The 14,856-nt window shown below is 37.8% G+C and overlaps 1 protein-coding gene across 7 annotated transcripts in view; it reads right to left on the reverse strand.

The window, feature by feature from the left end:
* TPK1 (thiamin pyrophosphokinase 1) overlaps window positions 1-14,856 on the reverse strand; it is a 353,331-nt gene that overhangs the window by 144,127 nt on the left and 194,348 nt on the right. For all 7 annotated transcript variants that reach the window (XM_087432188.1, XM_087432170.1, XM_087432161.1 and 4 more), the window contains exon 7: window positions 12,266-12,412. In XM_087432188.1, the coding sequence (XP_087288314.1) occupies window positions 12,266-12,412 (147 nt within the window). The remainder of the gene's footprint in view (window positions 1-12,265; window positions 12,413-14,856) is intronic.

Consider the following 14,856-nt stretch of genomic DNA (forward strand, 5'->3'; position numbering starts at 1 on the left):
ACGAACTAGAAGCAATGCCACCACAGTACTAATAAGCACATTTCTTACCTGAATCTTGGTTTCTAAACATCATTCCCCATGTTGAAGTATTTAGGATAATTATGATGTGATATCTGCAACTTACTTTCAAATGGTTACCCCAAAAAATGCATCTATAGATAGACAGAGCATACATGATACAATGTCACAAAAATTAAAAATGGTTGGCTGGAATATGTCATTCATTATACTGTTTTTTCAAATTCTCTGTATACATGACAATGTTTATAACAAAAAAAGCTGACTGGGGAGAAAAAAAGGCTATGCAGATGGTTTCCATGCATACTCCGCAGTGAACCATTCTCAGTGCACAGAAGCTACTGGTAACTGGTTACTTTTCCTTCCTTCTTTGGGAGCCCTCCATATGGATCTAATGAAATTTGGAGAGTAAGTGTGGATTCTAACAGAAAGCTATAAAGCAAAGGGTATAGGTCTAGGATTCAGAAAATTCCTAGACTGTGAACGTATTTACACTTGCAATGTTGTTCTGTGCATAGTTTCCTCATCTGAGAAACAAGAACAATGGACCTGTCTGCTTGCTTACCAGAATTACTGGAGAATCAAGTGAGGTGGTGATGATGGTACTTCAAAAACTATAAAAGTGCTGTATAACTCTAAAAATATTATTTTTGGTAATTTTCCAGCCTTTCAGATACAGAGGCTACTTTATAACTCACACATGGCTCTCAAGAGATTTCAGTGGTATATTAATATTCAGTATGTCTTTAACATTTAGATTATTTAGATTATCCTATCTACTTAATATCACATCAGCAGTATCTCAGTCTGCTTCAGAAGACAACGTGGAATCAGGGGCATCTTTAATCCTATTATCTGTCAAAGTAAGTTGTCTAACTCTTTCTCAGTCTATCAATCATCTTGGGTTATATTCTGCTTTGCTAACTTGGTTCCCGACTCTGATGCATTTTTATAAATTTCACTGTTAAACATTCCGTACGCATTTAAGTCAAATATCTTAATTCTGATCATGACAAAGTTATGAAGGACTAAGTGGAGCTTTTAAAAGACAACTATATAGGATAATGGTTTCCAAAAAATATCCTCCCCAATAAACCTGAGAGATAGAAAACTTACTTTCCTTCCTCTCAGTAAGATTGGCTTAGAAGAGCTGAGATTCTTGGGGGATGGGGGGTGGGGGTGTACAGACACTTGTGTGTTACATGTAGGATGTGTGTGTGTGTAAGAGAGAGAGGCAGCTTACACCATTCCTTGGAAAAGATGAAAATATCCAGAGTGAATATACAGTCTGAATAAGTACCCTCAAATCTCAGCCCTCTTAGCTTAACCTTGTTTGGATAAATTTTCCACTTTTTCTTCACTTTCAGTTTTGATCACTTTTGGAACAAATAAGATCAAAATGCTCCCAAATTCAGGGAAAAAAGAAATCTTAATTGGATGAGAAGCAATACAACCCAGCTGGAGCTATATGAAGCTCTTTATATAGAAACTTTCACTTGTGCCAATCTTCTTCCCAGAGGCTCATTTCATTTCCCTGCTGGTAACACTCACATCACTTCACAGTTCATTGATACCGCATTGGCAACCTTTTGTTTTCAATCAAAAGAAGAGGCTAAAGCAATGCTCAATTGAACTAAGTATACATGACACAGTGTACTTGTGTCCTTGCCACAGAGGACTGTGGGAGGGGGGATAAAGGAAAAGATGACACCCAGCATCCAATATTTCATTACTTTACCTAGAATTGGATTATGATAAATTATGATGACAGGGCTCAGACAAACGCTGACGCTATCTCTTCTATTGTTTCACCTGCACACAGCACTCTTATGGATTGCATTGAGTCTCCAAAACCCATTCTCTGTCACTCATGGTTGAAAATGAAAGGCCAATGTTCAAATAAGTTTTTAAATAGCTTCCATGGAGACAGAATTTGATATTTCCTCCCTTGCTACTTTGGAATCACTGAGCGGTCACCACAGGTTTTTGCTGATGGGCATCTTGCTATAAACCTCCCTGAGTGAAAGACTCCTTTAAGGTCAAAGAACCTGTATGCCGTGCGGGTAAGTGGCGAGTATCAGGGTTGTTATTTCACGCCTTTCCCCTTGAGATTTCATTGAATCCAGGTTGCTTTAAAACCTACCACCCCTGCCACCATCATCCTCATTTATTTGCTCAAGAGTAGAAACACACCACTAGCCACTAAAAGAAGTAATCGCCTCCCCACCCCCACTTCCCTGACCACCCCTGCCCCAGATGAGCTTCCAACAAACTAGGAAGAAAGCACATGCCAACAGGGAAATAAGTGGACTAAGTCATAGCCTCTGACTCCCAATCTGGGTCGCCCAGGCACTCTGAATTTTACAAGAGGCGGCAATAATGAACAGTTTTGATCGTGGGAATAGTACACTTAGATCATCTAAAACTTCCTATTTATTTGCATTTGGCTAGCACCGGATGAACTAAGTGTGATAATTATTTCATCTTTGATCAAAAATACTCAATTCTATATTTTTTAAGGTTTAGAAAATGAGAAAAGTTATAATAATAAATTTTGTTTTACGGATAGACTATTTGAGCCACAGGAAAAAAAAGACTTTAAAAAGTGATGACAATGATCCTGATGAAGGAAGTTGAGAGAGATTTATTTGGTAATTCCATGTAGAAGACAGAAAATTTGAGTAGGGCTTTAAAAGAAGAGAATGACTTAAAAAACATATTTGACAGAGAAAGTATTAGTTGTGGTAAGTTTGGAAAACCAATAGGTGGACCAGTTTCCTTAGGCCACATAACACTGAGAAGATGACAGCCCAGAGAGAGGGCGATTTAAAGGTCTGACTCAAAGGTTAATGCTTATGCCTAGACCAAGGGTGCCACGGAGAGAAGGAGGAGGGAGAGGGCCTATCCAGATTATGGAGCTGGGGTTGGGCCAGAAGATGTTTCTGCTTGTTTTGGAAAAGAATATGGATTTAAAACAGGTTGAAAAGGACTTCCCCAGTGTATAGTGATACAATTAGTATGCATAAATGTACAAGCTATCTTACAAAGGTGCAGTATGGCAGCTGTACTTCTGGTCATACCTGGAAAGAAATAAATGCATAATCCCAAACATACATGTTCTGGTTTTGTTTGTTTTAACTTGGAAAATGGCCTCACCAAAATAATTTTATAAGCCGTCATTAGTTCCCAGGTTAGTCCCCAAAATGCAACTGCTATAAGGGAACAATGAAAAGGGGTAAACAATAATACAATATTTCTACCTCCCTTCTCATTTAATACTCAACTCATAGTAATCTGGTTTCTACCCACATTTTGCCATGAAAACTGTACCTTAAGTTTCTTCCTAGCTGCCAAACTCTTTGTATCTTTTATATTCTTGACACCCTAGCTGATCACACTCCCTTGCCTCTTGAAATACTAAACCTCCTTGGTCTCAGTGACATCACTCTCTTAGTTCTCCTATTTCTTCTCCTTTAAGATGTTCTCTAGGGTTCCACCATCCGCCATTGCTCTTTTCACTCTATACCTTCTTTCAGGGTGAGAAGAGTCCACTCCCAAGTTTTTAATTACCATGTATATGTTGATAATTTTCAAGGTATACTGCCAGGCTATCTATCTCTCTCTCTCTCCTCCCCACCGCAGCCCCCCGCCCCCCGCCCTGCCTTTTAGGCAATTCTACCCAGTTCTAAAGACAGATCAATCTCTTTCTATTCTAAAGTCACCTGACCATCTTCCTATTTTGATCTAGTCTTCTCATATTCTCTATTTCAAAGAAAGACAGCACCCAGTTGCCTAATCCAGAATCCTAGTCATGACATTGACTCCCCACTCTGTGTTCCTCCAATGAAGACTTCCCAGCACACATCCCAATGAACTCCATCACCTCTTCTTCATGCCCATATTTACTTCTTAAGTTCACTTACTCGCCATTTCTTTTTCGGATTTCTAAAAGAGTTAAATAGTCTCCATCTCTTCTCTAACCAATTTATCCTCCATATTGCTACCCAACTAAACTTCCTACAATGGTAATCTAATACCATTCCCCTGAACAAAATGCTTAATACCTGACCTTCGCCCTCAATATAAAGACCATCTTCCTGAGAACGCAAACAAGGCCCCCATGCTCTAGAAGCTTCTTACCTCTAGCTGCATCTCCTAACACTCCCCAGGATCCAGCATTGGTGTTCCCCCAAATGGGCCAAGTTCTCTAAGGTCATCTCACCTTTGTACACGATATTGCTTCCACATTAAATGTCTTTATTCCTTTCTTTGCCAAACTCCTCATTGGATAATATCTTCCCTGAGAAACTGTCCATGTTATCACCACCAACCCCATGCCCAGTCTTGGTGAGATGCTTTCTCCATGCCATCGTCATAGACCTAGTGTTTTCTTATAATATATTTCTAAACTTTGCTCTTTGTTCTTCTATCTCTTCCACTAAACTGTGAGCCATAGAACAGAAGCAGTGTCTTTTATTCATTTCCGTACTCTCAGTGTCCACAATAGTGTCTACCACATAATAGGTGTTTGAAGAATGTTTGCTGTTGAAGTATTCTACGCTGTAAATCAACAAAACAGAACACAACACCTACAAAATAAACACTTTATGCATGTATGGCTTAACTTCTTAATTAAAGAAAATTCGTCTAATTAAGCCATGGAGGGAAAATTTCTATGGAAATCTAAAGGGGACATTACGGCACTTACAAAAATGAGAGTTGTACAGCTCTGGAATTTGGTTGTCTTATTGTAGTAATGTTTTCCTACTAACATGTGCAAGACTAACACACTGTTCTGAATAGAATAGGTTTGTGTTTTATACTTTTCAAATGCCATGTAGAGGAGGAGGAGTAAAGCACAGAGAAGAGGAAAGAAGAGAAGGAGAGAATGGGCACAGAAACATTTTCCCTAGAAAGCTGGGCAAAGTTTGAAGCAAAGGCAAAGAAGAAGATGTTTAGGGAAGACGTGTGTCTATATGCATGTGGAGAAGAATCTGCTGCCCTGACATAGCATAGCAGAGCAGACAAGCTGAAGAGGAAGAGTGAGCAAGGCAAGGGCACAATTTGAAGGTAATGAATGTTTAGGTCACACAGTGAGGAGCAGAGCTTTCCCAGAGAAGCAAGCTTAGCTGGGTGGAGGACAGAGGAAGACATAGGTGTCAGCAATTTGCCTCTGGAAGAGGAAAAGGAGGTTGTAAGAGCTCAATGTGGCAGGCCATTCTTAAATACGAAACGCCTAGTGGTCCTTTTTTAGACTACCTCTTTTTTAGAGATCTACTTCATGTTCAGCATAAATTTTCATTCAAAGAAATACTGTGTATAACCCTGCGTAAGTCACTTTACCTTTATGTCCCTGCAACTGCTCATCTATAAATGATCTCTAAGGCTTTATACTATTTACACTAATATTTAATGTTTCTATGCTACTATATAGTTAATACTAGAGATTCTAAAAGGCCAACCGACAACAAAAATTATATGAGAAGATGATACAGGGAAGAATGAAATAATAATGACTATTCCAAAGAAAGGAATTATTATTGGCTCATAAATGGTGAGAAGACGATCAGTGTTGTCTAGAATTGAGAACTCCCTATCCCGTCACTCCGAATCACTCTGAGAATCACTTCTCCAGTGTTACCACTGATGAGATTGTGCTGGACATGTGTCTATGTGGGTAGACAGACCCAAACCCTCAGTTCTCAGCAGAAGCCATCATGCATGCCAAATTTACATCATGCATACTCAGCTTCTTTCTATCAGACTATTAACATATTTCTACCATTTCATTACCAGCATTACAAATGTATAATGTATAAAATGTCAGGACTTTATGCAGTAAATAATTGTCTAGTGAGAGAGAAAAAAATAAGCAGTAGTAAACATGACTCAGATCATGAAGAAGTATTTACAACATATTTAAGAAGTTTGTTCAAGTGAGATAAAAACTGACAGAAGTCTTCTCTGTAACACCATTCTCCTACATCAGATACTAGAATCCTGAATAGGAATCACTGAACAAGGTTTAGGATAATGTAAAAGGCACGGCTTATTAACTCTTGGACATCTCATTTCTTGGTCATAAATCCTATTAACTTGTATTACCAACTGCCATAAAACTTGGAGATAAAAGATAATTTATGTTCAGTGTACAGAAGCTAATGTTTCTGTACTCCTGAGAAGCACAGGACCAGAAAATGAGAAAGTATGTGAAACCTAGAGCCATTCACACTCTGCATGGTTAGCATGATCAACACGGTTCTGAGTGCCTGACTGTCTTCAGCAGCAATATAACCAACTCGTAACTGACGTCAGTGATGTTTCATGTCTAAAATGTCTTTCATCGATTCCATAAAATCTCCTGCTCATAAAAGGTGATGATGTCTTATTAAGAACACATTTTTGGAAGTAAAGGGGGGATGCTTACTTTTAAGGGAGGAGCTATTATGTATTCTATTTTTAACTTTCAATTTAAAAATGGCAGATTGATCATTCCTTCAAAGCAAATGCTACCTACCGAGGTTTTCACTTATAATGACATTTTGACCCATAGTAAGTGAAATATGCCAAAACACAATATAAAAGATATTATATACTAAAAAATTAACTGGCTAAAATTTTTTTAATTATATTTTTTCAATATTTTTCCATATTTATATAGACCTTAATTACACTATTGTTTCCTTGTTTTAAAATTCAATTTGTAATTAACAAAAATAAGTCACAAAAAGGGGACTGAAAAGAGAATGTAGATGAAAGACTTTAGGCTGGAACAACCTAAACAACTTTAACTGAACTGCTGCTGGACATACAGGTCAGTCCCAAATGACTAAAATAACTTTAATGAATGAAGGATGATCACTTATTTGTACAACACAGTTTCATGAGAGTCTCACATGAAGACTCTCTGAAAGAAACACAGAATGTTACAGGACCACTAAGATGATTTGAGGGTAGGGAGGCTTTTTTTTAGAAAGATGACATTTTGGTCCCACAGTCCAGAGCCATCCTAGCCACTCAGCAATACGGCAGACACAGCACTAGCTCTCTTACCAAGACACAGCACGAAAACACATACCAGCCAAACAGTTCCTGTAAGATGTCTCATTCCTCCTACATTACCTTCAATTTCAGATAATCTATAATTAGATAACAAATCCTAGAAGACACTGTCCTCAAAAATAATACTCATAATTAACATTTCTATTGAATCTTACCACTTTTTGAAATATCTTACCAAAACTCAATGGTAATCTCACTTTACCTGCTTAAATGATAAAGATTCTTGTTATATGCAGATTTTGTTATAGTTGAGGAAAATTCAGAGAGTCATTGTTTAATTTAGAGGTACAGCAACAAGGTGGGATATACTCTTAAAGTATATTCAAGATTTATTTTATTTGAAAATAATGTTGTTGAGAATATATATATATACAGTCACGCACCACCTAACAATGTTTCAGTCAACAATGGACTGCATATATGACGGTGTCCCATAAGATTAGTACCATATACCCTAGGTGTGTACTGGGCTATACCATATAAGTTTGTGCAAATATACTCTATGATGTTCACACAATGACAAAATCACCTAACGATGCATTTCTCAGAAAGTATTCCCATCATTAAGCGACAGACACATGACTGTATTTATATACACCCACCAACTGGCCACTCAGTCACACGTTGTTTACGGAGAATTACCAGCCTCTGGACTGTGACTTGTTTGAAATGTCTGTCATTTGCATGTTAGTCTATTAATGCCATGAAAGAGGAAATGTAGTGTAGTGGAAAAGCACTGAGTCAAAACACTTGACTGTGCAACTCTATGATCTGTCCTGCTTTCCTCACAGCGTTGTTATGAAGCTCAAATGAGATGCTTCTTATAAAAGCCCCCAAATTATCTTCCTTCTTGAGAACAGCTACTGGTTGACTTGTAATTAAAAAATATTTTAAAAAATTTTGAAACCATTCTTTACTTGGCGCTGAGGCATACCAGATTGATTTTCTTGAGCCTACTTCCACAAAATTTAAAAACAGTTTCAATTTAAATTTATGGTACTACTTCTGTCCATCCTATGATTACAGTAAATCCTATTAACAATGAACAGTAGCCGTAGACATCCTTTCTGAATATTCCCCCAGAATATGCACACTCTCTAATACATATGCCTACTCTAGCAGATGTATAACACATAACACAGTTATATGAAAACACACTTGGCAGAGCCAGTTCAGCTCCAATGATGCAAGTCTCGTTTCTAGGAGGTAGAATGCTTCTACGCAATAATTTCACTATAGCTCCTAATTGATTTTTAGTGTTAACCACAATTCATAAGTGTACAATTAAAACTGCTTAAAAACACGGTAGCCTATATGAGGTTGGTTCATATCTTAAACCCTCAAACATACTCATTTTGACTTTTGAGTTTGTATTAGTAGTTGACTTACTATTCTCTCACTAAAAGTGATTGAAAAGCAGGGACCTAGGCTGGGTCTCTGGAAAGATTTCTCTAGAATCAAGTGGCAAAGAGGAGCAAAGCCAGCACTGCTGACCCCACAGGCAGAAGTCTGTGCTAAACACTGTCACTCTTCTACACGACAGAGGGTGTGGTCTTGCATGAGCTTTTTGCTCCACACTCTGTAACAATTACTTTCTTAGGATAAGGTAATTTTCCACTTGCTCCAATGAAACAAAATCAAAATTACCAGAGAGAGTACCTGGAGGGCATTGTGTTGGGGGATGCAGGCTACACAGGTCCACATAACATGATTACCATATTCACAGAACTGGGGATTCTGCTTTAACAACTAACTAAAATTTGACATATCTTATAGATGAAAAAAAATTAGATAATTATGTTCCTAGAAATTAATAGGGTCATGATTCCAGACTTTCTTTCCTGACTTCACTTTCTGGCAGTTTGACAGAGAACCTTCTGTGCTCACACAGTGTTTCCTCTCCCTGGGCCACAGCCTTCCTTTCTTAGAAGACCTGGCAGCTGGGCTGGGGCCGTGTAACTGTGTTCCCACTGAAGGTGACACAAGCCACAGCCAGGATTGGCCTTTCAAAAGATGTGGTGCCACTTTCTAGCATGCTTCTTTCCCTGCTGCTGCAATGTGTTCCCGTTGGCACAGACATAAAATGGAGGATGCTGCCCAAACCCCACCAGATTTTCCATTAACGAGAAAAAACTTAAGAAACTTAACCTCAGTTAAGCCTCTGAGATTTGGGGGTTAATTATTACTGCAACATAGACAGGGTAGGACCTGACTTACAGAAACAGTATGGTAGAGTAGAACCCTGACCAACTGAAAACAATAAAAAATGCTAGAAAAAAACTTAAAAGGAATCTTTTAAAATGTATTAAACATCTGTTTTGTTTTTTAAAGAGTACTCAGAAGCCAAAAGCTAAGTTTTGACTGAAAAAGAACCCCAAATCTACCTTTCGTCTTGTAAACATCTGGTGTTTACCAAATCAGATGAACCTGAGCTTTGGCTACTAAGGCCTTCAAGGATGGAAGGTCATCAGGAGACAAAGCCCCAGGCCTGCCCAAGGTCCGAGTGTAAAAGGATACTGCACCACATAAGCCAGAGGCTCTCAGTGTCAAGATAAATAACCAACACTCCCATGGCACGCCTAGGAGACCTTGGCACTTCACAGCTGAGAGGAGAGAACAAGGCTCCCCTGAGCATTTGTAACCAGAAAGTCAAAGTCCCAGCAGGATTACCGTCAGGATTCACACTGCCTAGATGGTCCAAAAAAGTCTCAAACAAAATGTCCTAAGTTGTTAACCTACAAATAACCGGGCAAGGAGTCCACTCTAAATTCTCCTCGGACTCACTTATAACTCACACTTCAAATGATTCCCACAGGCAAAGTTCCCTGAAATACGAGGTCATGGCCAAAAATCACAAAACACAGAAGGAATCGAGGTTACAAAATACAAAAGCAGAAGTGAATATAAAAGACAACTGACTTCTAAAGACTGCAGATATTAGAATTATTCTAGACTATATCATAAGTATGACAATTATCTTTTAAGAAAGACTCTTGAAAATGTGAGTAAAGGGCAAGCATATAAGAAAGAAGAAACATGATAGGAATTAAAAACTCACTGGATAGATTTAGCAGCAAAACAGACACAGTGGAAGTGGAGAGGGAAGTCGATCACAGAGGTGACGAAGGACTTCAGAATGCAGCCCAGAGAGATTAAGACAGAAAATATGAAAGAGGAGTTTTGAGAGATAGATGATACAATTAGAGGATCTTATATACGTTTAACTGGAGTTGCAGAAAAAGAATAAGGCAGAAACAATATTTGAAAATATAATGGCTGAGAGTTTTCAAAATTGATGACAGATAGCACTCTGTAGATAGAGGAAATCCAATGAACCCCAAGCTGAATACATTTTAGGAAGCCCACAACTATACACATTACATTGAAGGTACAGAACACCAAAAACAATAAAAAGATCTTAAGAAGTCATTTTTTCAGACGTGGCTTTTTCTATCAGTCAATCATTCAATTTTACTTTTTAAAAATTATTGTACTGCATCTGTAACTAGTAATCTATTAACCAGACTCTCTACACAGAGACAAGTTACTGTTGACTACTTTAGCAAACATCTGAAACCATTGGGAAATTGGGTATTTAACAAACATGTAATTAGAAATCCAAAAAGCATATCTGTGCACATAACACCACTAACTGAAATCTTTTCATGACCTCCCACCTATGGCAAAAAAGTTCACACTCCATTGCGTAGATTTCAAAGCTCTTTTCAATCAGATCCTAACTAGTTTTCCTGTCTTTCTGGCATTTTTCCATACTGCTGCACAGAATCACCTGCAGACCCTACAACATACCCTGCCCCTCCATCTTTCTTTAGTGGCTCCTTCTGGCCTGAACGACTTCCCAACATCTCCCATAGCAAACATCTACTCATCCTTGAAGATTCTGCTGAAATGTAAGCTCAATATATGTATATTCCATGAAAGCAAGGGGTTTTGTCTGTTTTGTTGGCTGTTGTATCCCTGAAAAAGTGCCTGGCATATAGCAGGTACTCAATAAATATTTGTTGAATTAACGAGTGCCTCTGGGAAGCCTTTCTTTACCAAATTCGTTACCAAATTATATAATCTTTCACCATCTTTATGTGCCAGCTTTTTAACATTGCTTTATGTTTATGTTTTTATAAATGACTCCTTCATTGGACATGTACTGGAGAGCAAAGATCATATGTTACTATTTTTTTTAATCCTCAACTGCCTAGTAGTGTAACAGGTAGCAGACACTCCATACCTGTTTGTTGACTAAATAAATGGACAGTATGGAGTTTGAGAACTGAATTCTTTGGCTCCCCTTCCACATCTCATAGAAAGCGTTCCAGAAAGCAACAAAGACAGGCAATGCAGAGAGGCAGAAAAAAGTGCAAAACTGGTTGAAGAATGGTGAGCATGCATTACACCCACGGTATTAATGAAACGTTTAAGTAAAGACATGCTACAGATGGTGGATAGCAAATGGTGCACAAACTATACTGTAAGTAGTATATTACAATGAGAGGCAAAAAGAAAAAAACTCTCCACTATCTTGAAAAAACTGCTACCAAATGATTTTTCAAACTGAAATCCACCACTCAACCTTATAAAACTTGTTCTTTTAATAAGAACTCTGTTCTAAGCACTACATTGATAGAAAATTTCCTGAATGTTTATCATTGGAAATGAATGACATCATCATTAGAAATTTATTCCAGAGCAGTGAAATTAATAAGCAGGCAACTTATGAACAGTGAAGCTAAGATTTTCTTTTAAGTACTTAACAAAATCAAATCCAGTTTCTAATTATAAGGACAACACTGAAAATATATGAGAATTCCACATGAAATATTTGCCAAGCTTCATGTTTCCTCTGTTGAGATTTTTCTCAAGTGGCATTCACATTCAGCTGCTCAAAATGCAGAAGTGCTAAACTTAATTCTTAGTCAATTCAATTCAGTTACAAGATTTTTTTTTTTTTCTGGGTGCAATAAAATGAAAACTTTGAGGCTTCTCCTCTACTTTTTTCCTGTTCAGTGACCTGAGGCCATAGACTAAAGTAGCCACAAGTTCAGCAAACATGGTCAACTTCACTCATAGTTCAAGGACACAAACTGAGCTGGTATGTTCTCCTAGTCTACGCAAACGTTAGCAGTTTCATGGAAGCAAAGTACTGACAATGTGTTTATTCTTCACTTACTGGCTGGAGCAGGTAGATGAGAGATTCCTCTTGGATTATTATAATTGGCAAAGGAGTGATGCGAGTTGCTTGAAACAGGGTGCTTACAGATGCCATGATCTGGTCAAAACGCCCAGCAAGTCCTCCCAGGGTCACAATCACATCCACCTACAAAAGGCAAAGTAAAACTGGGAGTCACATGTTTCAACAACTTTAAATAACTAAATAGTATCAAACACCTAAATAGAGCTTTCAATACTATATTTTCTTTGATAAGCCATAAAGAAATGGTAGACATCATTTCCGTTATTCAGATGAAGGAATGAAGTTACTTGTTCAAGGTCACATGTTGGTGAGTGGCGGGGTCAGCTTTCCAGAACAGCTCTTTCGAGCACAAAGTTTAGGTTTTTCCCATCTGCCTATTCACTTGGAAAACTAGCTAACTCTTCCTTTAAAACTGCTTACATGTTCCTCCCATTTGGAATCTTCCCCGATTTCACAGCTGGTGCCTCTCGCATCCACTCCCATAGCATACCTGTGGGCACTTCTTTCACAACACAGCTCACATGACTGAGCCTGTCTTATAGGTTAGTCACCCTCTAGAATTCAAGAATCTTGAGGGGCTGGACTGTCTTTTTACTGAACCTCATTTTTATTTTTACATGCAAAAATTGGATAACAACAGCCAGGGTTGCTGTGAGGATTACATGAGGTATTTACATGACTTAATAAGTGTAAAGCATCTAGAACATGTTCTATAGCATAGTGATTAAAAAAGCTTAAAAAAGTTAGCTACTCTTCTATTACGTTTATTTTTATTACATTTATATTACTATTAATATTTTTGTTACTATATATAGTATAATTATATATATTACTAATGTCATATATCATATAATTATATATTATTAATAATATATAATATTATATATTGTTATTATATGCAGTTTGGTATGTTACTTTTTTCCCTTAACACTTTAAAGAGAGCATTTCCTATGACTATAGTATAGTTTATTTAAATGTTCCCCTGTTGTGGAATATATATTTCCAGGATGTTTATGTATAAAATGACTGAGATGCTTTTCTTACACATAAGACAATGGGTCAAGAAGGGCTGCAGGGCAGTGAAAGGGCTGGAGGAACTGTCTCCTCCTGCATAAAGTAGTTTTCATGGTCCTGAGGAGAATGGAGAAAGAGACACGCCTCCTCTCTTGACTCCTACTCTCCTGGTGCTGGTCGGTCCCATCTTACAAGGTATCAGCACAGTCAAAGCTGATATACTGATCATGAAAGAAGGAGGGAAGAGCTTAATTAAAATACTGTAAGAAAACCTTACATAAGATAACAACTAACAGTAATAATCATTCTCTCAGGAATAAAATAGAAATTGTTTAAAAATAGGGAATATTTGGTCTTTAGGTTTTAAAGTAGTACATTAAAAAAAAGCTTAGATGACGTTTAGTCCATGCAGATGGCATGACTTTAGAAGAATTACGTTACCCAAGCACCAATATAACCTGTTCAATTCTCAGAGGAACAACAAGCGGTATAAGCTCCACGCAGCCGAAGGCTGTGTTCCTCTGGTTCACTGGTCATGGCCCTGTATTCTGCATAGTACCTAACACACAGGATACTCAAGCGCTTGATGAATGAATAAGCGAACACATTGCAAGAAGGGACTCATCAGCCTAAAGAAGAAATATATTAATTGCCAAACTGTGGGAATATATAAATCAGAATGGGGTTCCATAAAAACACAAAAAGTAAATCACACAGAACTGAGAAGTTTGGAACAAGTTTCCTATTCCTGACCTTATCAGAGTGTAGGGAGAATGGGAATTTTTACTTTGGATAAGATGCTTCAAGTCAAAGCTATAGTATTTTAAGACAGGCACACCACACATCTCTATGACCTAATACTATCTTTGAAGATCTTTCTAGAACTCTAAGAATTAGATTTGGGGGCCCAGGAAGACAGTGCACCCCAGGAAGCACGCATTACTCTGAATACGTGGGTGAAGACAGGGACATCTGCTAATCTTCAGAGGAAAAGGGTAACTTGTAAGCTTCTGTTTGCATGTCAAGTCAGATAAGTGGCTTCTAATCCTGTTGAGGAGGCCTCATCAGTAAAGCCTCTGCAGACCAGTAGAGAAAGGCCAAGAAATTATATAGGACCTCAGAAAAACCAAAGAGAATCTGCTTTAAACTGAAGAGAAAGACAGTAAAAGAAGTTATATATGAAATATATAGAAAGTTCTAAGGCTCTAGTAAAAACCACATGGCTTATTCCTATCTACATAATCCTAAATTCATATCTGAAGCAAGGCCTCATGATAAAATAGTTTATTCACGATGCAGATTCTGGAATCCCTTTTTCAGGTTCTCAATTTTTCATTACTATACTCTAAGCCTTGAGGGATCCCACAACCTTTAAGGCTGAAATTTAATCCCCATCTTCTACAGTGGGATATTATGATGAATAAGCAATACCTGTAAAATAGTCACTGAATTTTTCAGAATAAGGAAGCAGGAAGATTACTTCTCATCACGACTCATTTTCCCTCCAGGAAGTATTTAGCAAGACTGATTAAAAACGTTATAGAGGATCGATG

This window comes from Ceratotherium simum, chromosome 1 (genome assembly GCF_057802395.1).
Source record: "Ceratotherium simum simum isolate JZ-2026a chromosome 1, ASM5780239v1, whole genome shotgun sequence".
In the NCBI taxonomy this organism is placed as follows: domain Eukaryota; kingdom Metazoa; phylum Chordata; class Mammalia; order Perissodactyla; family Rhinocerotidae; genus Ceratotherium; species Ceratotherium simum.